Source organism: Chiloscyllium punctatum, chromosome 9, assembly GCF_047496795.1.
Source record: "Chiloscyllium punctatum isolate Juve2018m chromosome 9, sChiPun1.3, whole genome shotgun sequence".
Lineage (NCBI taxonomy): Eukaryota > Metazoa > Chordata > Chondrichthyes > Orectolobiformes > Hemiscylliidae > Chiloscyllium > Chiloscyllium punctatum.
Genome location: NC_092747.1, coordinates 5,488,003 through 5,512,741, shown reverse-complemented (window position 1 = coordinate 5,512,741; position 24,739 = coordinate 5,488,003). Strand labels below are relative to the sequence as shown.

Sequence of the window (24,739 nt, the reverse complement as noted above, 5' to 3'; positions counted from 1 at the left end):
GTGTGAGAGTTACAGTGTGTGTGTGAGAGAGAGAGTTACAGTATGTTTGTGTGAGAGTTACAATATGTGTGAGAGAGAGAGTTACAGTATGTGTGAGAGAAAGAGTTACAGTGTGTGTGTGTGTGTGTGACAGTATATATGTGTGAGAGAGTTACAGTGTGTGCGAGAGAGAGAGATACAGTATGTGTGTGAGCTACAGTATGTGTGTGTGTGAGAGAGAGTTACATAATGTGTGCATGAGAGAGAGTTACAGTATGTGTGTGAGAGTTACAGTATGTGTGTGAGAGAGAGAGTTACTGTGTGTGTGTGAGAGAGAGTTACAGTATGTGTGTGTGAAAGAGTTACAGTGTGTGCGTGAGAGAGAGAGTTACAGTGTGTGTGAGAGAGAGAGTTACAGTATGTGTGTGTGAGAGAGAGGTACAGTGTGTGTGTGAGAGAGAGTTACAGTTTGTGTGTGTGAGAGAGAGAGAGTTACAGTGTGTGTTTGAGAGAGAGTTACTGTGTGTGTGTGAGAGAGAGAGTTACAGTATGTGTGTGTGTAAGAGAGAGTTACAGTATGTGTGTGTGAGAGAGAGTTACAGTGTGTGTGTGTGAGAGAGAGTTACAGTTTGTGTGTGTGTGTGAGAGAGTTACAGTGTGTGTTTGAGAGAGAGTTACTGTGTGTGTGTGAGAGAGAGAGTTACAGTGTTTGTGTGTGAGTTACAGTGTGTGTGTGAGAGAGAGAGAGTTACTGTGTGTGTGTGAGAGTGTTACAGTATGTGTGTGTGTGTGTGAAAGAGTTACAGTGTGTGTGTGTGTGTGAGAGAGAATTACAGTGCGTGTGAGAGAGAGTTACAGTATGTGTGTGTGAGAGTTACAGTGTGTGAGAGAGAGAGAATTAGTGTGTGTGAGAGAGAGTTAGTGTGTGTTTGAGAGAGAGTTACAGTGTGTGAGAGAGAGAGAGTTACAGTGTGTGTGTGTGAGAGAGAGAGTTACAGTGTTTGTGTGTGAGAGTTAGTGTGTGTGTGAGAGAGTTAGTGTGTGCGTGAGAGAGAGTTACAGTATGTGTGTGAGACAGTTACAATATGTGTGTGTGTCAGAGAAAAAGTGACAGTATAAGTGAGATTTATAGTGTGTGTGTGTGTGTGTGAGAGAGAGAGAGAGAGTGTGACAGTATGAGTGTGAGAGTTAGTGTGTGTGTGTGTGTGTGTGTGTATAAGCTTTGCATCATTATTATGTTTCCACCAAATGAATGATTGAATTGTTCATTAAAGAAAATGGCAAATTTGCATTTCAGTTCATATAAACTGATTATTAACCTATAAAATTGGCTTTATCAGTACTCGTGTCTAAGATTTTTAAAATGTCTGTTGTGCGATGACATACAGACAGGGATTCCTCCCACCTCAGACATAATGAGCTAATCTGTAAATGGATCATCTAGGATCATGTTGGAAGATTGGCAACATGAGGGTGAGTTGAAGTTACTTCATTACAGTGAATTTTATTGAGACTTTCCAAAACTTAGAATCGATGCCCATGAGTTGGGAGGTTCTGGGTTGGTGAAAGGTGCAGTTTTTTTCTCTCCTGAGTGAGGCATGCCTTCAGCTGCCTGGGTCCGAGGCTCTGGAAGTGCCTGTCTCAGACTCCCCGTCCATTTCCCTTTCACCCTCACCCTCCCTCTCATCAAGCTCTCAATTCCACAGCTCCATGTGAGTCGGTGCCAAACATCATCTCATTCCACTAACAACAACTTATATTTACATAGCACCTTTCCACCTTCCTAAGGTGCCTCAGCTGGACCTGCGGCAAAACAAGAGATGGGTTGGTCATCAATGAGTCAGTCAAAGTGTTCGCTGTCACATGGACAAATCAGACCCAAATTTGATGCTTGAATCAGTCACAATTTTTCAACTTTGTTTCCACCTTCAAGATGAAGGACTAATGTTTTACACTGGTTGCTGGATTTATATCAAGTTTCGTGGAATAAAACTCAAGAATAAAAGAAATAGGAGCAGGAGGAGGCCTTTCAGCCCATCTGCCATTAGATAATATCCAAGGTGTTTTCAATTCCATTTTCGAGTCTGTGTTTGGAAGAGTGAGAGGTGATTTCATTGGAACGTCCCGGATTATTAAGGGGCTTGACAGGGTCATTGTTGGGAGGATGTTTCCCCTCATGGGCAAGTCTAAGACCAGAGGGCAGTCTCAGAATAAAGGGGCACCAATTTCAGACAGAGATGAGGAAGAATTTCCTCCCTCTGAGGGGAGTGAATCTGTGGAATTCTTTGCTCCAGAGGACCGTCGAGGCTGGGGCATCGAGTCTATTCAAGGCTGAGAGTGAGGGATTGTTAATCAGGATCAGGAATCCAGGGTTATGAGGAAAAGGCAGCAAAGTGGAGTTGAGGATTGTGATATTGACCATGATCTCATTGAGTGACGGAATGGACTTGATGGGCCGAATAGTCCACTTTGGCTCCTATGTGTTTTGGTCTTACGGTCTTTTGGTCTCCCCCCCTGTGCACACACACCCCCCCCACCCATCACCTACCCTGTCAAGTCCTCTCAAGGATCGTACACATCCCACTAAGATCACCTCTGACTGTTCTCAACTCCAATAGATACAGGTGCTCCCAACATTCCTCATGAACGCAGCAGAGGAACAGACCAATCAGCCCTACCTGTCCAGGCTGGTCTTATGTACCATTCAAGCTTCAGACTAGCTCACAGCTTGATGACTCCTCTATTCCTTTGCCCTGGTGAGCTTAGCTAGATTCCCTTCCAATGGGCCTCCCTCCCAAGTACACCTTGGAGAGCGGGGTCTACACTCTCACCAGTCTCTGGGGAAGGAATGTGACCTTTTTCTGTTGAGTGATGTGTTTTGGGAGATGCAGTGGTAAACCTACCATGGTCGTGTTTCCCTCAGGAATCGAGCGGGGAGTGAAGGAGAATTTGGAAAAGTCTGGATGGATCTCGTCTGCCGGTTGTATCCCGTACCTCAGCATTTTCACAACCTCATCGTTTGTAACCTGCATGGAAGACACGACCCGTTAGCAGCAGGAGGGAACTCCAAATGGTCCAAGATGGCCGTCGATCATCTGGAACCTCTTCAGCTTGTGCACTCAATCCATGCCAACCACAAGAAGGAACCAGTGTCACACGGGAGGCTGCTGAGCAAGGTGAGGGCCCATGGTGTTCGAGGTGAGCTGCTGGGATGGATTGAGGATTGGCTATCTAACAGAAGGCAGAGAGTTGGGATAAAAGGTTCTTCTTCGGAATGGCAGCCGGTGACGAGCGGTGTCCCGCAGGGTTCGGTGCTGGGGCCACAGCTGTTCGCATTGTATATTAATGATTTGGATGAGGGAACCGGGGGCGTTCTAGCGAAGTTTGCCGACGATACGAAGTTAGGTGGACAGGCAGGTAGTACTGAGGAAGTGGGGAGGCTACAGAAGGATCTAGACAGGTTGGGAGAGTGGTCCAGGAAATGGCTGATGGAATTTAACGTGAGCAAGTGCGAGGTCTTGCACTTTGGCAAAAAGAATAAAAGCATGGACTACTTTCTAAATGGTGAGAAAATTAATAAAGCCAAAGCACAAAGGGATCTGGGAGTGCTAGTCGAGGATTCTCTAAAGGTCAACATGCAGGTTGAGTCTGTGAATAAGAAAGCGAATGCAATGTTGTCTCTTATCTCAAGAGGGTTGGAATATAAAAGCAGAGATGTACTACTAAGACTTTATAAAGCTCTGGTTAGGCCCCATTTGGAGTACTGTGTCCAGTTTTGGTCCCCACACCTCAGGAAGGACATACTGGCACTGGAACGTGTCCAGCGGAGATTCACACGGATGATCCCTGGAATGACAGGTCTAGCATATGAGGAACGGCTGAGGATACTGGGATTGTATTCGTTGGAGTTTAGAAGATTAAGGGGAGATCTAATAGAGACGTACAAAATAATACATGGCTTTGAAAAGGTGGATGCTAGGAAATTGTTTCTGTTAGGCGAGGAGACTAGGACCCGTGGACACAGCCTTAGAATTAGAGGGGGTCATTTCAGAACAGAAATGCGGAGACATTTCTTCAGCCAGAGAGTGGTGGGCCTGTGGAATTCATTGCCACGGAGTGCAGTGGAAGCCGGGACGCTAAATGTCTTCAAGGCCGAGATTGATAGGTTCTTGTTGTCTAGAGGAATTAAGGGCTACGGGGAGAACGCTGGTAAGTGGAGCTGAAATGCGCATCAGCCATGATTGAATGGCGGAGTGGACTCGATGGGCCGAATGGCCTTACTTCCACTCCTATGTCTTATGGTCTTATGGTCTTCCAGCCTCCATAACCTTCAGCTCAGTCAAAACTCTGCTCCCGTCCTCCTAACTCACACCCAGTCCCACACACGGTGTCAAAGGCAGTGCCTGGAATTGCAAATTCTTATCTTTGGTTTCAAATCCCTCACCCCCTCTCTATCATTGCAATCTCCTCCAGCACTGCTAGGCGCAGACAGATCTGTGCCCCTCGGATTCTGGGGCACAGGTCCCCGTTTCCATCACTGGGCAACTGAAGGGGCAGGACTGAGGGACGCTGCGTTTAAAACGAGGCAACCATCGATGGTTCCAACCCAGTTTACAGCTCTGCGTCCAAAAGTGCCAGTGATACCTCAGCGGGATAACTGCACCGTTGGAATCACATGACAGGAAAGATGGGAATGCATTGGAGAGAGAGAGAGAGTGCAGAAGTGATTGGCAACAGTGATGAGAAACTTCCGTGGTGAGGGTAGATTGAAGAAATCGGGATTCTTCTCCCTGGAGAGGAGAAAGCTGGAATAACGGTTTTCAAAATCAGGAGTGAGAGTAAAGTTGTTCCGGCTTGGAGAAGGATCAAGATCCAGTGGGACACAGATTTAAAAGCATTTTGCAAAAGAAGTAACGTGGGAATTTGTTTTTGCTGGTGAGTAGAGTCAAAGGTCATGGCCCTGCTCTCTCGTTAGCGAGAGATGACGAGGAGTGGTTTAGTCAAAAGGTCATCATGCATCAGGCAAGGGGAAGGTTGAGAAGGAGAGTCCCTCCTGGTGACCTCAGTTGGTGCAGGAATTAAACCCACACCGTTAATGTTATTCACTGGCCATCCAGCCAACTGAGCTAACCTGACCCTGGTTAGGTTTTAGAGTGCACTACCTGGAAACGTTTCAGTGGCATGTTGAGCTGATGTGTTCAAGGCGGGTGGGGGAAGGCGGGGGGGGGGGGGGGAGGGGCACTGACTCTCCGACAGTGTGGCACTCCCTCAGCACTGACCCTCCGACAGTGTGGCGCTCCCTCTGCACTGACCCTCCAACAGTGCAACACTCCCTCAGCACTGACCCTCCGACAGTGTGGCACTCCCTCAGCACTGACCCTCCGACAGCGCGGCGCTCCCTCAGCACTGACCCTCTGACAGTGCAGCACTCCCTCAGCACTGACCCTCCGACAGTGCGGCACACCCTCAGCACTGACCCTCCGACAGTGCGGCACTCCCTCAGCACTGACCCTCCGACAGCGCGGCGCTCCCTCAGCACTGACCCTCTGACAGTGCGGCACTCCCTCAGCACTGCCTCTGACAGTACAGGGCTCAGTACCAGTCTGGGATGACGGTCCGAGTGTAAGTGCAGTGGGACATGCAGAGGTTTCCTTACCTTGAGGTGGTACATCATCATTTCGTTCGCCAGGTGACTCCTGTACTGGGCTTCATGAACCTTTTTGTACAATAACGACTGTGGGGAGAGTCAGAAATGTTTGGAAAATCAGCATCACACTTGGTAATGACAAAGGTATACATACAGTACATCCTCTCAGATAGCGTGTACCTTCCATCACTAATCTTGCTGACTGAAGTGGTTCCCACAGTCCTTCCTTCACTTTTTCAAAACCCAGCCCTCCCAGTGGCTGTGTTCAAATGTACAACCTTAGAATCTTAAAGCTCACTCAAAGGCCATTCAGCCTATCGTATCTGTTCTAGCTTTTTGTATGAGCCAGGGAATTAGTCCTACTTTCCTCTGCTCCCTTCCCAGTTTCATTTGGTTTCATTTTCAAACACTTCTGCTGTTCCCCCTGGACCCAGGCTGGGGGATTGCTGACACAGGGGAGGGTGGTTAACCTGCCACGGTCTGGAAGCCCAGCCCAATGCACTCCACTTGGTGCCAACGTGCCCACACATGGGAGTTCATGTGTCCTTCTGCCACTGGTGCCCAGTTGGAACTGCCCTATTAAGACTCTGTGGGGATGAGAGTTCAATCCAATGCCTCTGTGGTCAGATTATGATATCCCAAGGACAGCAGATACATAGAAACACCACGCCCTGCAAGGGTTCCAGGGAGAAGGCAGCAGAATGGGGTTGAGAAACATATCAGCCACAATTGGGGGATCAGACTGGATGGGCTGAATGGTCTAATTCGGCTTCTATATTTTATGGTCTTGCAGTCTTATGCAAGTTTCCCTCTGACCCAAACTGACTTGGAAATATATCGCCGTTCCTTCACTGTCACTGGGTCAAAATCTTGGAATTCCCTCCCTCAGGGACATTGTGGGTCTACCTACAGCACATGGACAGCAGCGGTTCAAGAAGGCAGCTCACCCCCCACCTTCTCAAGGGGCAACTAGGGACGGGCAATAAATGCTGGGCCTACATTCCATGAACAAATAAAACAAAAGTCTCCTTCTACTCACTTGTTGTCGCTGCATACAAACCTTATCTGATTCACACACTAGAACACCCAGATCCTTCTGTAGCTCAGAGTCCTGTTGTCTTTCTACATTGAAATAATATAATGCTTTCCCTGCTGATGTAGACGGGTTCACCATTTCCCACGCTACACTCCATGTTATTATCCACATCACTTTGCCGATCCCACGTGACCTTGCAGTCTCCCTATGCTCCCTGTCCAAGTACTTTCCTACTTTCAGGGAATTTAACTACCATTCATTTGGTCTCTTCATCCAAATCATTGCTTTCGATCATAAAAGGTTGACCCCTCTCATAACACACCTCTTGTTACATGGCCACACCCTAACCACCGGATGCCTGGAGGAAGAACGCCTCATATTTAACCTGGGGACCCTCCAACCCCAGGACATCAATGTGAGTTTCACCAGTTTCCTCATTTCCCCTCCCCTACATCTTATCCCAGATCCAACCCTCCAACTCAGCACTACCCTCTTGAGCTGTCCATCTTCCTTCCCACCTATTCACTCCATCCTATCACCTTCTCCCCAACCTCCATCCACCGATCGTACTCTCAGTTACCTTCCCCCAACCCCACCACCTTCCCCCCCGCCCCCCCCCAACCTCCTCACTCACAGCTTCATTCCTGATGAAGGGCTTATGCCTGAAACATCAATTCTCCTGCTCCTCGGATGCTGCCTGACCTATTGTGCTTTTCCAGCACCACACTCTCGACTCTGATCTCCAACACCTGCAGTCCTCACTTTCTCCTTGTTATGTTTTGCCAACCTGGAAATGATTCATTTATGCCACGTCTTTGTCACCGACGAATCCCAGATTCATATTAACGTGTTAACTAACCTTCTTCTTATTTTATGCAGGGCCATTTGATGGGGCAATGTATCCAACGCCTTCTGGAAATCTGGCACCGACAGTTCCCCTTTTCCCCATCTTGCTTGTTATTTACTCAAAGAACTCTGACAGATTGGTCACACACAACCTCCCTTTCACAAAACCATGGCGACTCTGCCTGGTAGCACTGAATGGTGAGGTCCTCTCCACCTCTGGCCAGTGTAGACTGACCCTTGCCCAGGACTTGCCAGAGTGTGAGAGTCTGTAATTATGAAAGACGCTGGGGAAATCATGGGGGAGAAGAGAGCGAGGGGTCAGCAGTGTTCACAGCCCCCTGCAACACTGGGGAGTGATGGGATTCTGAACCTATCTTAGGGCTGCCTCTGGTGCCGCGATATTATCCCAGAGGCAGCCCCTTCCCCAGCTTCATTGTGACACTCACCGGAATAGTGTTGGCAGCATGAGGTAAGGCCAGTGTATTCTGTGCCAGCATCAACTTACCCAGCCTGCATTCAAATTGTCCCCTCTCTATCTCCAACTCCACCCGTCTAACATTTGACAAGTACAGTCTAATTAATATTCCACTCCCCCAGTACACACCCCACTCCCCCAGTACACACCCCACTCCCCCAGTACACACCCCACTCCCCCAGTACACACCCCACTCCCCCAGTACACACACCACTCCCCCAGTACACACCCCACTCCCCCCGTACACACCCCACTCCCCCAGTACACACACCACTCCCCCAGTACACACACCACTCCCCCAGTACACACCCCACTCCCCCAGTACACACCCCACTCCCCCAGTACACACTCCACTCCCCCAGTACACACCCCACTCCCCCAGTACACACCCCACTCCCCCAGTACACACCCCACTCCCCCAGTACACACCCCACTCCCCCAGTACACACCCCACTCCCCCAGTACACACCCCACTCCCCCAGTACACACCCCACTCCCCCAGTACACACCCCACTCCCCCAGTACACACCCCACTCCCCCAGTTTGACATCCCAAGCCTCCCCTTCCAAGATCCACCTACACTCACAATCTTGTAAAAATCCAGCTTTGCTGATAAATGTTGACAGAGTCACAGTCACAGAGTCCTACAGCAGGAACACAGGCCACTTGGCCAAAACTGGTCCACACTGACCAAAATACTGGATTAATGTTGCTGAAAGAGCACAGCAGTTCAGGCAGCATCCAACGAGCAGCGAAATCGACGTTTCGGGCAAAAGCCCTTCATCAGGAATAAAGGCTCTAGCTTATCTCTCCACGCTTCAGGCTCACTGCCTTTATTCCTGATGAAGGGCTTTTGCCCGAAACGTCGATTTCGCTGCTCGTTGGATGCTGCCTGAACTGCTGTGCTCTTCCAGCACCACTAATCCAGTATTTGGTTTTCAGCATCTGCAGTCATTGGTTTTACCACACTGACCAAAATGTCCATCCAGGCTAACCCCATTTCCCTGCACGTGGCCTGTATCCTTCTCATCCTTTCCTATCCATGTATTTGTCCAAATGTTGTTAATGTACCCAACGTAACCACTTCCACTTGACAGCTCATTCCATATGCGTACCACTCTCAGTGTAAAAAAAAGTTGCCCCCTCAGGTTGCCTTTTATTCTTTCCCCTCTAACCTTAAACTGATGCTCTCCAGTCCTCGATTCCCCAACCCTGGGAAAAAGACATGGTCAGCACTGCTGCCTCCCAGCGCCAGCGACCCGGGTGTGACTCCACCCTTGAGTACTGTCTGTGTGGAGTTTGCACATTCTCCCTGTGTCTGTGTGGGTTTCCTCCGGGTGCTCCGGTTTCCTCCCACTGTCCAACGATCTTCAGGTCAGGTTAATTGGCTACGCTGAATTGCCCATACCGTTTAGGGATGTGTAGGTTGGGTGAATTAGTCAGGGGTAAACGTACAGTAATAGGGTAGGGGAATGGGTTTGGGTGGGTTACTCTTCAGAGGGTTGGTGTGGACTTGTTGGGCCAAATGGCCTCTTTGCACAATGGAGTATTCTAATCAATGAAAGACTGAGTGCATTCACTCTATCCATGCCTCTCTTGATATAAGTGCATTAGAAGCAGTTCAGGTCAGGGTCAATGCACTGCACTCTGGGTTGTGGGGTTGTCTTATGAGAAAGAGTTCAAAAGGCTGAGCCTACAAGTTTGGAAGAACGTGAGATGATCAAACTGAGACATCAAAGATTTGGAAGGGACCGGGGAAGGTTGGTGACTCCCCTTGTGGGAAAGACTACCACCAGGGGACACAGGTTAAAAACGATGGGTCTCCTGCTTTACTTCAGGGACCAGGAGGGATGGTCTTCTCACGGTGTACCCTGAGTCTTCGGAGCTCTCATCCCCCCGAGACCGATGGAGATAGGGTCATGGAGTGTTTTTAAGGCAAAGGAGGATGGATTGCCGACTAGAAAGAAAGACAAAGGTTATGGGAAACGGCGGGAAAGTGAACCTGAGGCCACAATCAGATCAACCATTATCACACAGAATGGCAGAACAGGCTTAAGGGGCTGAATGGCCTCCTCCTGCTCTAAATGCAGCTAGTGTTAATAACCTGGCATGTTTGAAAGCATTGGGTGTCTCTGTTGGAGATGGCACCATCCACCAGTACTCACATGGGCAATGCTGATCCCACAGTAGATAGAGAAGGCCAGAGCTAAATCTTCATCAAACTTGGTAAACCAGGGTCCGTTTATTTTGTTACATAGCTCTGCAACTCCGACAATCTCTGCATAAAGGAAGGGAATGAGGAGAACAACAGGTGTCAGAACACAAGCAAAACTTGTTGTTGGGAAGATGCCATCTGACATCTAAGCATTCAGGCCACTCCACGATGTTTACTTTCATATCCGACTGCTAGGGACTGGTATAACCCTGGAAATGTGGCTACCAATTTATACACAGCAAACTCCCACAAAGATAAAGGGTAAGGTCACCATCATCTTGGGGAACCTTAGGCTCATTAGGGAGAGAGAGCGAGAGAGACAGAGACAGAGAGAGAGAGAGAGACAGAGAGAGAGAGACAGAGAGAGAGACAGAGAGACAGAGAGAGAGAGAGAGAGAGACAGAGACAGAGAGACAGAGAGAGAGACAGAGAGACAGAGACAGAGAGAGACAGATACAGAGAGAGAGAGAGAGAGACAGACAGACAGAGAGACAGAGACAGAGATAGAGAGAGAGAACTGGTGGTGGTTTAACCTGAGGGTTACCATGCCACATGGGAGGGGAGGTGTTGAGCAGCAGAGTCCTGCACGGTAAACTCAGCCAGTACAGGAATTGAACACATTCTGTTGGTGTTACCCTGCATTGCAATCCAGCCAACTGAGCTAACTGCCTCCCTCCTAGACCAGCACAGTGATGAGAATGGGATAATCTGTTTTTGCGATGTTGATCTAAGGACACTGGTGAGATCACCTTCTATCTTTCATGTCAACTGATGCAGCTATGATAGACCAAACGGCCTCCCCTGCACCATTATCGTTCTGTAATTCACTGAAATCATGCCGCATTAACGTTACACTTGAGGACAGAGGAGGCCTCCATTTACATTTTCCGTGAGCAAGTGGCTTATTATGACAATCCACAAATGACGGATATTAATTTCTGTTTGGGAGCTTGGGTTTTAAAATGATGGAATGATACATGGCTTTGGTTCGTGTTTCTATATTTTGCGTGTGTTAAGAAGTGTAGAGGACAAGATTTTTAGTCTCAGTTTAGAATATTCTGTGAGTGGTAAGGGAGATTTTTTTTTTAAACATACATTTCAATGAGGTCCTTAAAACCCTTGAAGTAAAGAGTTCAGTGCATTAGAGAAAAAAAAAATCTGATGTTGCCTAGCAACAGGAGTCCGGTGTCACAGAACATGAGAATAGTCTAGAATTTAGAGATTTGTTCAGAGAGAAAATGTGTTCAACAAAAAAAAACAAGTGCTCTTAGTTTAGTAGTCAGGATTCGGGGGACAAAGTCATGAATTGTTCAGAAGAAAATTCTGAAAGCAGAAGGCTGCAGAAGACATGTGGAAGGAACCCATGTTAAATAATAAGTGAGCTATGTTAGCAAGTTATTTTTAGGATCTCAGGATAAGGCATTAACTAAAGAAAATAGCATTGAGTGAGTGCAGATATGTTCTGAAAAGATTTACACTCACAGCATCTGAATAAGGAGCTTTAAAGTGGTCCTTCACTGAGATTTAAGTATCTGTAAGATTGTGCTGAGGGTAAAAGAGATACAAATGGATATTGGAATAAGATGGTTTTCAAATTTTTTTTTAAGCATTATACTTTTCTTTCTTTTGTATAGTAAACCTTCTTTCGTTAAACATTTGTTGACAGCCTCTTTGGAATATGTTCAATGACTGGCCATCAAAATAAACCAAAAGGGAAAAGAAATAAGAAAAATTATGCTTTTTTTTAAGGCAGGTCTCACTTTGCAATCTGATTCATCCAAGATTACCATCAGGTGGGATCAGGACATACGTTAACAAATTTCAAATGATCAGATTTTACTGAGTTAGATGTTGGGGCTCGGTGAGTTAAATACAGGTGGTGGCTATTTAGTCCTTCAACTGGTTCATCATTCACTCACTTAGTTCATGGCCAAATTATAATCAAAGCTCAGTTAGTGGGACTCAAAAATCTGATAAAATTACTGCCATGGTCATCTGAGAATAAATAAAGTGACATTCACTCAGTACAAAGCCTGAATATTCTTGAAAAGGCATGTCAGCAAAGCTTTCTTTACCCTATCAGGACACGAGCAGGAACACCAAATGTCAAGCACAGGGTTGTTTTTCACACTGGAAACCTGCGACTAGCAGTGTTCCTTCGAGTTCAGTGTTGTGTCCACTGTTTTTTGTCATTTATATGAACACCTGGCAGGAGAATTTAGGAAGCATGGTTAGTTAGCTTGTGGATAACACAAAAATTGGTGCTGTACTGAACAGTGAAGAAGTTGAAAAATGTGGTGCTGGAAAAACACAGCAGGTCAGGCAGCATCCGAGGAGCAGGAGAATCGACGTTTCGGGCATAAGCCCTTCTTCAGGAATGAGGCTGGTGTGCCAAGCGGGCTGAGATAAAGGGTAGTGGGGAGGGAATTTGGGGGAGGGGCGCTGGGAATACAATAGGTGGAAGGAGGTGAGGGTGAGGGTGATAGGCCGGAGAGGGGGTGGGGGTGCATTCATCCCGTGTGGTTGGAGGGTTCCTAGGCGGAAGATGAGGCGCTCTTCCTCCAGGCGTCGTGTGGTCAGGGTCTGGCGATGGAGGAGGCCAAGGACCTGCATGTCCTTGGTGGAGTGGGAGGGGGAGTTGAAGTGTTGAGCCACGGGGCGGTTGGGTTGGTTGGTGCAGGTGTCCCAGAGGTGTTCCCTGAAACGTTCCGCAAGTAGGCGCCCTGTCTCCCCAATATAGAGGAGGCCACATCGGGTGCAGCGGATGCAGTAAATGATGTGTGTGGAGGTGCAGGTGAATTTGTGGCGGATATGGAAGGATCCCTTGGGCCTTGGAGGGAAGTAAGGGGGGAGGTTTGGGCACAAGTTTTGCACTTCTTGTGGTTGCAGGGGAAGGTGCCGGGAGTGGAGGTTGGGTTGGTGGGAGGTGTGGACCTGACAAGGGAGTCACGGAGGGAATGGTCTCTCCGGAACGCTGATAGGGGTGGGGAGGGAAATATATCCCTGGTGGTGGGGTCCGTTTGGAGGTGGCGGAAATGACGACAGATGATATGATGTATCTGGAGGTTGGTGGGGTGGTAGGTGAGGACCAGTGGGGTTCTGTCCTGGTGGTGATTGGAGGGGCGGGGTTCAAAGGCGGAGCACCTCATCTTCCACCTAGGAGCCCTCCAACCACAAGGGATGAATGCAGATTTCTCCAGCTTCCTCATTTCCCCTCCCCCCACCTTATCTCAGACTCAGCACCGCCCTCTTGACCTGCAATCTTCTTCCCGACCTCTCCGCCCCCACCCCCTCTCCGGCCTATCACCCTCACCCTCACCTCCCTTTACCTATTGTATTCCCAGCGCCCCTCCCCCAAATTCCCTCCCCCTTACCCTTTATCTCAGCCCACTTGGCACACCAGCCTCATTCCTGAAGAAGGGCTTATGCCCAAAACGTCGATTCTCCTGCTCCCCGGAAGCTGCCTGACCTGCTGTGTTTTTCCCAGCACCACTTTTTTCAACTCTGGTCTCCAGTCCCCACTTCCTCCTAGCTGAACAATGAAGAAGGTAATCTAAGATTACAAAGGGATCTTGATCAATTGGTTCGATGGGATGTGGGAGTGGCAGATGAAGTTTAATTTGGATAAATGTGAGGTGCTACATTTTGGTAAAACAGACAAGGGCAGGATTGATACAGTTAATGGTAGAACCCTGGAGAGACCTAGGGGCCCAATTACATAATTCTTGGATCGTTGCATCACCAGTAGACAGGATGGTTAAGAAGCCATTTTGCATGTTTGCCTTCATTGCTCAGACCATTGAGTATGGGAGCGAGGATGTCCTGTTGTGGTGAGGCCTGCTTTGGAACACTGTGTCCAGTTCGGGTTGCCCTGCTGCTATAAGAAGGATGTTATTAAATTGGAGAGCGTTCAGAAGAGATTCACGAGATTGTTGCTAACATTGGAGGGTTTGATTTATAAGGAGTGCAGGAAAGGCTGGGACTTTTTTTTTCACTGGAGTGTAAGAGGTTGAGAGGGGACTTTATAAAAGTTTATAAAATCACGAGGGGCAGAGGTAAAGTGAATGGCAACCACAGGTGATTGTGGTGAAGGAGCGACGTTCCGAAAGCGAGTGCCTCCGATTAAACCTGATGGGACTATAACCTGGTGTTGTGGGATTTTTAACTCTGGTAACGCTTCGAGTTCACTGACCCTTCTTCAGGAGCAGCCGAGAGAAGGTGGCATTTACGCTGATGACGGGGTACAGGAGTAAATGGATTGGTGGAGGTGGAGCAGAGAGACAGAGAGACAACGGGATAGGCAGACAAAGGGATTAGACAAAAGGGAGGACTGCAGATACTGGAGATCCGAGGCTGGATTAGAGTGGTGCTGGAAAAGCACACCAGGTCGGGCAGCATCCGAGGAGCAGGAAGATCGACGTTTCGGGCAAAAGCCCTTCATCAGGAATAGAGGCAGGGATTGCTGACAGTAAACCCAGGGAAGATGAGAAACTAGAGAGGTGATAATGGGTGTAGAAGTGGATGACAATGGGCTGGCTGTACTGAAGGCAACCTATTCCATGACAGAATCTGGGGTGTGGAGCTACGTTGTAGACAGTGAAGGAGGTTTCGTGCTGTAGAATTGTTAAACACTTTTAATTGCCCTTTTTTTTCGGTTTAGTTTTTACACTTTTTTGCACTTCCCACGTCAGGCACTGCTCTGTCCCTCTAGCCCGGGACGTCTTCTCTCTGTGCTTTGGGGAAGATGGTGCAATGCTGGGATCTTGCTGTGTACTCACGGTTGTTGTCATCGATGATGGGGAAGCACAGGATGTTCCGCGTGCGGAAACCCGTACTGTCGTCCACGCCCCGGTAAAAGAGAGGGTGAGAGTAGGCATCCTTGATGTTGAGGATTTTGCCTGTTGTGGCGACGTGCCCCGCAATGCCCTGGTCAGCTGGCATCCGGAATTCGGCGGACTGGAACGAGACAGGGGAAAGAACGCTCTTAAACACTGACTCAACAGTGGCAACAACAGGGGGAAGGGAGAGTGAGGGAGCAGACAGGAGGGAGGGAGTGAAAGAGTGAGGTTGAGAGGAATGAGATGGGGGGCTCAGGGGACAGTGGGATTTTAAGAAGGGAAGGGAGGACCACATGAAATAGAGGTAGAAGTCATGGAGTCGTACACTCATACAGCACAAAAGCAGACCCTTCGGTCCAACTCAGCCATGCCCACCAGGTTTCCCAAACTAAACTAGTCTCATTTTCTGCTCCTGGCACATATCCTTTTAAACCTTTCCTATCCACGTACTTATCCAAGTGCCTTTTAAATGTTGTAATTGTACCTGCATCTACCAATTCCTCTGGCAGTTTTTCTTTTCCACACTTCTGCATGAAAATGGTGCTCAAGACCCTGTTAAATCTTTCCCCTTCCACCTTAAACCTATGCCCTCCAAGTTTGGACTCCCCTACCCTGGGGAAAAGATCTTGGGTATTCAGCCGGTTCATGCCCCTCATGATTTTATAAACCTCTTTAAGATCAGCCCCCAGTCTCCTATGGTCCAGGGAAAACAGCCCCAGCCTGTTCAGCCTCTGTTTATAACTCAAACCCTCCAGTCCCAGCAATATCCTGGTAAACCAGTGGACCATTCAGCCTCCTTACTATCCCGGCTGACCTTAAGGTTCAAATCCACTCCACCCCCACCTCCCCTCCTTTCCTCTGTTCACTGAGAGACCAAACAGCGATCTGTTACAGCCTTCAATAAACTCAACAATGGAGTATCTGCAAGACTCTGGGTAGAGGATTCCAAACTCCCCTGACAGGAGAAATGTCTCCTCATCTCAATCATAAATCTTCCCGAGAGTGTGCCTGTGTTCTCGAAGTATCGGGATTCAATATTAGAACATAGAACAGTACAGCACAGTACAGGCCCTTCAGCCCTTGATGTTGTGCCAACCTTTTAGACTCTAAGATCAAAGGAACCTAGATATCCTTCAATTTACGATCATCCAATACCCTCCTCACATTACACTGGGCAGACCCACCCAATAACCGGGGGAGGGGGCTGTTTAGGGCACAGAGTAAATATTTTAGATCAGAGGGGCATTTCTCCTGGCTGGAGGTGGTTAATGTTTGGAAATCTCTGCCCCTGACAACCGTGGAAGATCTGACATTGAACACACTCAAGGTTGGAATAGACAGAGAGATCGCTGATCGACCAGGATGGCCAGTGTTATGGGGCACAGGCAGGAAAATGGATTCAAATCACTGGGTCATCCACGTTTGTATTCAACAGCAGAGCAGACTAAGAAGCTGAATGGTCTATATTCGTAACTCTAATGTGTCCAATTCACATCAGCCACACTTCCAGCACTACCCCCATGTCCTTTCATTTTCACAGAGTCCCTAAATCTATTAATCTGTGGCTGGTACGGAGCATCCAGTGGTCAGTGGGACAAGAGTGGAGAGACCAGTGAACTGGAGCCAGTGTGGTCAATGCACTGGAGGCTGATGCAGTCAGTGCTGTCAGTGTACTGGGGGCTGGAGTGGTATGGTCAGTGTACTGGGAACTGGAGTGGTGTGGTCAGTGTACTGGGAACTGGAGTGGTGTGGTCAGTGTACTGGGGACTGGAGCGGTGTGGTCAGTGTACTGGGGGCTGGAGTGGTGTGGTCAGTGTACCGGGGCTGGAGTGGTGTGGTCAGTGTACCGGTGACTGGAGTGGTGTGGTCAGTGTACCGGGGACTGGAGCGGTGTGATCAGTGTACTGGGGACTGGAGCGGTGTGGTCAGTGTACCGGGGGCTGGAGTGGTGTGGTCAGTGTACCGGGGACGTGAGCGGTGTGGTCAGTGTACCTGGGGAGTGGAGCGGTGTGGTCAGTGTACCGGGGGGTGGAGTGGTGTGGTCAGTGTACCGGGGACTGGAGTGGTGTGGTCAGTGTACCGGGGACTGGAGCGGTGTGGTCAGTGTACCAGGGGCTGGAGCGGTGTGGTCAGTGTACCAGGGACTGGAGTGGTGTGGTCAGTGTACCGGGGGCTGGAGTGGTGTGGTCAGTGTACTGGGGACTGGAGCGGTGTGGTCAGTGTACTGGGGGCTGGAGTGGTGTGGTCAGTGTACTGGGGACTGGAGCGGTGTGGTCAGTGTACCAGGGGCTGGAGTGGTGTGGTCAGTGTACTGGGGGCTGGAGTGGTGTGGTCAGTGTACCAGGGACTGGAGTGATGTGGTCAGTGTACTGGGAGCTGGAGTGGTGTGGTCAGTATACCGGCGACTGGAGCGGTGTGGTCAGTGTACCGGGGCTGGAGTGGTGTGGTCAGTGTACTGGAGGCTGGAGCGGTGTGGTCAGTGTACTGGGGGCTGGAGTGGTGTGGTCAGTGTACTGGGGACTGGAGCGGTGTGGTCAGTGTACCAGGGGCTGGAGTGGTGTGGTCAGTGTACCGGGGCTGGAGTGGTGTGGTCAGTGTACCAGAGGCTGGAGCGGTGTGGTCAGTGTACCGTGGGCTGGAGTGGTGTGGTCCGTGTACTGGGGGCTGGAGCGGTGTGGTCAGTGTACTGGGGACTGGAGTGGTGTGGTCAGTGTACTGGGGACTGGAGCGGTGTGGTCAGTGTACTGGGGGCTGGAGCGGTGTGGTCCGTGTACTGGGGGCTGGAGCGGTGTGGTCAGTGTACTGGGGACTGGAGCGGTGTGGTCAGTGTACTGGGGACTGGAGCGGTGTGGTCAGTGTACTGGGGGCTGGAGTGGTGTGGTCAGTGTACTGGGGACTGGAGCGGTGTGGTCAGTGTACCAGGGGCTGGAGTGGTGTGGTCAGTGTACTGGGGGCTGGAGTGGTGTGGTCAGTGTACCAGGGACTGGAGTGATGTGGTCAGTGTACTGGGGTCTGGAGTGGTGTGGTCAGTATACCGGGGACTGGAGCGGTGTGGTCAGTGTACCGGGGACTGGAGCGGTGTGGTCAGTATACCGGGGACTGGAGTGGTGTGGTCAGTGTACCGGGGCTGGAGCGGTGTGGTCAGTGTACTGGGGACTGGAGCGGTGTGGTCAGTGTACCGGGGCTGGAGTGGTGTGGTCAGTGTACTGGGAGCTGGAGCGGTGTGGTCAGTGTACTGGGGACTGGAGCGGTGTGGTCAGTGTACTGGGGGCTGGAGCGGTGTGGTCAGTGTACTGGGGACTGGAGCGGTGTGGTCAGTGTACTGGGGACTGGAGCGGTGTGGTCAGTGTACTGGGGGCTGGAGTGGTGTGGTCAGTGTACTGGGGACTGGAGCGGTGTGGTCAGTGTACCAGGGGCTGGAGTGGTGTGGTCAGTGTACCAGGGACTGGAGTGATGTGGTCAGTGTACTGGGGTCTGGAGTGGTGTGGTCAGTGTACTGGGGGCTGGAGCGGTGTGGTCAGTATACCGGGGACTGGAGCGGTGTGGTCAGTGTACTGGGAGCTGGAGTGGTGTGGTCAGTGTACTGGGGACTGGAGCGGTGTGGTCAGTGTACTGGGGACTGGAGCGGTGTGGTCAGTGTACTGGGGACTGGAGCGGTGTGGTCAGTGTACCGGGGCTGGAGTGGTGTGGTCAGTGTACTGGGGGCTGGAGCGGTGTGGTCAGTGTACTGGGGGCTGGAGTGGTGTGGTCAGTGTACCGGGGACTGGAGTGGTGTGGTCAGTGTACCGGGGACTGGAGCGGTGTGGTCAGTGTACCAGAGGCTGGAGCGGTGTGGTCAGTGTACCGTGGGCTGGAGTGGTGTGATCAGTGTACCGGGGACTGGAGCGGTGTGGTCAGTGTACTGGGGGCTGGAGCGGTGTGGTCCGTGTACTGGGGACTGGAGTGGTGTGGTCAGTGTACTGGGGGCTGGAGTGGTGTGGTCAGTGTACTGGGGACTGGAGCGGTGTGATCAGTGTACCGGGGGCTGGAGTGGTGTGGTCAGTGTACTGGGGGCTGGAGTGGTGTGGTCAGTGTACCAGGGACTGGAGTGATGTGGTCAGTGTACTGGGGTCTGGAGTGGTGTGGTCAGTATACCGGGGACTGGAGCGGTGTGGTCAGTGTACCGGGGACTGGAGTGGTGTGGTCAGTGTACTGGGGGCTGGAGCGGTGTGGTCAGTGTACCGGGGACTGGAGTGGTGTGGTCAGTATACTGGGGACTGGAGCGGTGTGGTCAGTGTACCGGGGCTGGAGTGGTGTGGTCAGTGTACTGGGAGCTGGAGTGGTGTGGTCAGTGTACTGGGGACTGGAGCGGTGTGGTCAGTGTACCGGGGGCTGGAGTGGTGTGGTCCGTGTACTGGGGGCTGGAGTGGTGTGGTCAGTGTACCGGGGGCTGGAGTGGTGTGGTCAGTGTACTGGGGACTGGAGTGGTGTGGTCAGTGTACTGGGGGCTGGAGTGGTGTGGTCAGTGTACTGGGGACTGGAGCGGTGTGGTCAGTGTACTGGGGACTGGAGTGGTGTGGTCCGTGTACTGGGGGCTGGAGTGGTGTGGTCAGTGTACTGGGGGCTGGAGTGGTGTGGTCAGTGTACTGGGGGCTGGAGCGGTGTGGTCAGTGTACCAGGGGCTGGAGTGGTGTGCTCAGTGTACTGGGGGCTGGAGTGGTGTGGTCAGTGTACCAGGGACTGGAGTGATGTGGTCAGTGTACTGGGGGCTGGAGTGGTGTGGTCAGTATACCAGGGACTGGAGCGGTGTGGTCAGTGTACCAGGGCTGGAGTGGTGTGGTCAGTGTACTGGGGACTGGAGCGGTGTGGTCAGTGTACCTGGGGACTGGAGCGGTGTGGTCAGTGTACCAGGGGCTGGAGTGGTGTGGTCAGTGTACCGGGGGCTGGAGTGGTGTGGTCAGTGTACTGGGGGTTGGAGTGGTGTGGTCAGTGTACCTGGGGAGTGGAGCGGTGTGGTCAGTGTACCAGGGGCTGGAGTGGTGTGGTCAGTGTACTGGGGGCAGGAGTGGTGTGGTCAGTGTACCGGGGACTGGAGTGATGTGGTCAGTGTACCGGGGACTGGAGTGGTGTGGTCAGTGTACTGGGGACTGGAGTGTTGTGGTCAGTGTACCAGGGGCTGGAGCGGTGTGATCAGTCTACTGGGGGCTGGAGCGGTGTGGTCAGTGTACTGGGGGCTGGAGTGGTGTGGTCAGTGTACCAGGGACTGGAGTGGTGTGGTCAGTGTACCGGGGACTGGAGTGGTGTGGTCAGTGTACCGGGGACTGGAGTGGTGTGGTCAGTGTACTGGGGGCTGGAGCGGTGTGGTCAGTGTACTGGGGACTGGAGCGGTGTGGTCAGTGTACCGGGGGCTGGAGTGGTGTGGTCAGTGTACCAGGGACTGGAGTGGTGTGGTCAGTGTACTGGGAACTGGAGTGGTGTGGTCCGTGTACTGGGGACTGGAGTGGTGTGGTCAGTGTACTGGGGGCTGGAGTGGTGTGGTCAGTGTAATGGGGGCTGGAGTGGTGTGGTCAGTGTACCGGGGACGTGAGCGGTGTGGTCAGTGTACCAGGGACTGGGGTGGTGTGGTCAGTGTACCGGGGACTTGAGTGGTGTGGTCAGTGTACCGGGGGCTGGAGTGGTGTGGTCAGTGTACTGGGGACTGGAGCGGTGTGGTCAGTGTACCGGGGCTGGAGTGGTGTGGTCAGTGTACTGGGAGCTGGAGTGGTGTGGTCAGTGTACCAGGGACTGGAGCGGTGTGGTCAGTGTACTGGGAGCTGGAGTGGTGTGGTCAGTGTACTGGGGACTGGAGCGGTGTGGTCAGTGTACTGGGGACTGGAGTGGTGTGGTCCGTGTACTGGGGGCTGGAGTGGTGTGGTCAGTGTACTGGGGGCTGGAGTGGTGTGGTCAGTGTACTGGGGGCTGGAGCGGTGTGGTCAGTGTACCAGGGACTGGAGTGGTGTGCTCAGTGTACTGGGGGCTGGAGTGGTGTGGTCAGTGTACCAGGGACTGGAGTGATGTGGTCAGTGTACTGGGGGCTGGAGTGGTGTGGTCAGTGTACTGGAGGCTGGAGTGGTGTGGTCAGTGTACTGGAGGCTGGAGCGGTGTGGTCAGTGTACTGGGGCTGGAGTGGTGTGGTCAGTGTACTGGAGGCTGGAGCAGTGTGGTCCGTGTACTGGAGGCTGGAGTGGTGTGGTCAGTGTACTGGGGACTGGAGCGGTGTGGTCAGTGTACTGGGGACTGGAGCGGTGTGGTCAGTGTACTGGGGGCTGGAGTGGTGTGGTCAGTGTACTGGGGGCTGGAGTGGTGTGGTCAGTGTACTGGGGGCTGGAGCGGTGTGGTCAGTGTACCAGGGCTGGAGTGGTGTGGTCAGTGTACTGGGGACTGGAGTGGTGTGGTCAGTATACCGGGGCTGGAGAGGTGTGGTCAGTGTAATGGAGGCTGGAGCGGTGTGGTCAGTGTACTGGGGGCTGGAGCGGTGTGGTCAGTGTACTGGGGACTGGAGTGGTGTGGTCAGTGTACCGGGGACTGGAGTGGTGTGGTCAGTGTACTGGGGGCTGGAGCGGTGTGGTCAGTGTACTGGGGACTGGAGCGGTGTGGTCAGTGTACTGGGGGCTGGAGTGGTGTGGTCAGTGTACTGGGGACTGGAGCGGTGTGGTCAGTGTACCAGGGGCTGGAGTGGTGTGGTCAGTGTACTGGGGGCTGGAGTGGTGTGGTCAGTGTACCAGGGGCTGGAGTGGTGTGGTCAGTGTACCGGGGGCTGGAGTGGTGTGGCCAGTGTACTGGGGACTGGAGCGGTGTGGTCAGTGTACCAGGGGCTGGAGTGGTGTGGTCAGTGTACCGGGGACTGGAGCGGTGTGATCAGTGTACTGGGGGCTGGAGTGGTGTGGTCAGTGTACTGGGGACTGGAGCGGTGTGGTCAGTGTACCGGGGACTGGAGCGGTGTGATCAGTGTACTGGGGGCTGGAGTGGTGTGGTCAGTGTACTGGGGACTGGAGTGGTGTGGTCAGTGTACCGGGGACTGGAGCGGTGTGATCAGTGTACTGGGGGCTGGAGCAGTGTGGTCAGTGTACCGGGGACTGGAGTGGTGTGGTCAGTGTACTGGGGACTGGAGTGGTGTGGTCAGTGTACTGGGGACTGGAGTGGTGTGGTCAGTGTACTGGGGACTGGAGTGGTGTGGTCAGTGTACCGGGGACTGGAGCGGTGTGATCAGTGTACTGGGGGCTGGAGTGGTGTGGTCAGTGTACCGGGGACTGGAGCGGTGTGGTCAGTGTACTGGGGGCTGGAGTGGTGTGGTCAGTGTACCGGGGGCTGGAGCGGTGTGATCAGTGTACTGGGGGCTGGAGTGGTGTGGTCAGTGTACCGGGGACTGGAGCGGTGTGGTCAGTGTACTGGGGACTGGAGCGGTGTGGTCAGTGTACCAGGGACTGGAGTGGTGTGGTCAGTGTACCTGGGGAGTGGAGCGGTGTGGTCAGTGTACTGGGGGCTGGAGTGGTGTGGTCAGTGTACCGGGGGTTGGAGTGGTGTGGTCAGTGTACTGGGGGCTGGAGTGGTGTGGTCAGTGTACCGGGGACTGGAGTGGTGTGGTCAGTGTACCGGGGACTGGAGCGGTGTGGTCAGTGTACCAGAGGCTGGAGCGGTGTGGTCAGTGTACCGTGGGCTGGAGTGGTGTGGTCCGTGTACTGGGGGCTGGAGCGGTGTGGTCCGTGTACTGGGGGCTGGAGCGGTGTGGTCAGTGTACTGGGGACTGGAGTGGTGTGGTCAGTGTACTGGGGACTGGAGCGGTGTGGTCAGTGTACCAGGGGCTGGAGTGGTGTGGTCAGTGTACTGGGGGCTGGAGTGGTATGGTCAGTGTACCAGGGACTGGAGTGATGTGGTCAGTGTACTGGGGTCTGGAGTGGTGTGGTCAGTGTTCCGGGGCTGGAGTGGTGTGGTCAGTGTACTGGGGACTGGAGTGGTGTGGTCAGTATACCGGGGACTGGAGCGGTGTGGTCAGTGTACCGGGGACTGGAGTGGTGTGGTCAGTGTACTGGGGACTGGAGTGGTGTGGTCAGTATACCGGGGACTGGAGCGGTGTGGTCAGTGTACCGGGGACTGGAGCGGTGTGGTCAGTGTACCGGGGACTGGAGCGGTGTGGTCAGTGTACGGGGGGCTGGAGCGGTGTGGTCAGTGTACCGGGGCTGGAGTGGTGTGGTCAGTGTACTGGGAGCTGGAGTGGTGTGGTCAGTGTACTGGGGACTGGAGCGGTGTGGTCAGTGTACCGGGGGCTGGAGTGGTGTGGTCAGTGTACTGGGGACTGGAGCGGTATGGTCCGTGTACTGGGGGCTGGAGCGGTGTGGTCAGTGTACTGGAGGCTGGAGCGGTGTGGTCAGTGTACTGGGGGCTGGAGCGGTGTGGTCAGTGTACTGGGGACTGGAGCGGTGTGGTCAGTGTACCAGGGCTGGAGTGGTGTGGTCAGTGTACTGGGAGCTGGAGTGGTGTGGTCAGTGTACTGGGGACTGGAGCAGTGTGGTCAGTGTACCAGGGACTGGAGTGGTGTGGTCCGTGTACTGGGGGCTGGAGTGGTGTGGTCAGTGTACTGGGGGCTGGAGTGGTGTGGTCAGTGTACCAGGGACTGGAGTGGTGTGCTCAGTGTACTGGGGGCTGGAGTGGTGTGGTCAGTGTACCAGGGGCTGGAGTGGTGTGCTCAGTGTACTGGGGGCTGGAGTGGTGTGGTCAGTGTACCAGGGACTGGAGTGATGTGGTCAGTGTACTGGGGGCTGGAGTGGTGTGGTCAGTATACCGGGGACTGGAGCGGTGTGGTCAGTGTACTGGGGGCTGGAGTGGTGTGGTCAGTATACCAGGGACTGGAGTGATGTGGTCAGTGTACTGGGGGCTGGAGTGGTGTGGTCAGTATACCAGGGACTGGAGTGATGTGGTCAGTGTACTGGGGGCTGGAGTGGTGTGGTCAGTATACCAGGGACTGGAGTGATGTGGTCAGTGTACTGGGGGCTGGAATGGTGTGGTCAGTATACCGGGGACTGGAGCGGTGTGGTCAGTGTACCAGGGCTGGAGTGGTGTGGTCAGTGTACTGGAGGCTGGAGCGGTGTGGTCAGTGTACTGGGGACTGGAGCGGTGTGGTCAGTGTACCGGGGGCTGGAGTGGTGTGGTCAGTGTACTGGGGGTTGGAGTGGTGTGGTCAGTGTACTGGGGACTGGAGCGGTGTGGTCAGTGTACTGGGGGCTGGAGTGGTGTGGTCAGTGTACCAGGGACTGGAGTGGTGTGGTCAGTGTACCGGGGACTGGAGTGGTGTGGTCAGTGTACTGGGGACTGGAGTGGTGTGGTCAGTGTACCGGGGACTGGAGTGGTGTGGTCAGTGTACTGGGGGCTGGAGCGGTGTGGTCAGTGTACTGGGGACTGGAGCGGTGTGGTCAGTGTACCGGGGGCTGGAGTGGTGTGGTCAGTGTACCAGGGACTGGAGTGGTGTGGTCAGTGTACCAGGGACTGGAGTGGTGTGGTCAGTGTACTGGGGGCTGGAGTGGTGTGGTCAGTGTAATGGGGGCTGGAGTGGTGTGGTCAGTGTACTGGGGGCTGGAGTGGTGTGGTCAGTGTAATGGGGGCTGGAGTGGTGTGGTCAGTGTACCGGGGACGTGAGCGGTGTGGTCAGTGTACCAGGGACTGGGGTGGTGTGGTCAGTGTACCGGGGACT

General features: G+C 52.7%; 1 protein-coding gene across 6 annotated transcripts in view; it reads right to left on the bottom strand.

The window, feature by feature from the left end:
- Positions 1-24,739, bottom strand: part of pde2a (phosphodiesterase 2A) — a 404,089-nt gene that overhangs the window by 81,853 nt on the left and 297,497 nt on the right. For all 6 annotated transcript variants that reach the window (XM_072576762.1, XM_072576765.1, XM_072576764.1 and 3 more), the window contains 4 exons: positions 14,977-15,154; positions 10,149-10,261; positions 5,636-5,713; positions 2,883-3,005 (listed from right to left, as the gene is read on the bottom strand). In XM_072576762.1, the coding sequence (XP_072432863.1) occupies positions 2,883-3,005; positions 5,636-5,713; positions 10,149-10,261; positions 14,977-15,154 (492 nt within the window). The remainder of the gene's footprint in view (positions 1-2,882; positions 3,006-5,635; positions 5,714-10,148; positions 10,262-14,976; positions 15,155-24,739) is intronic.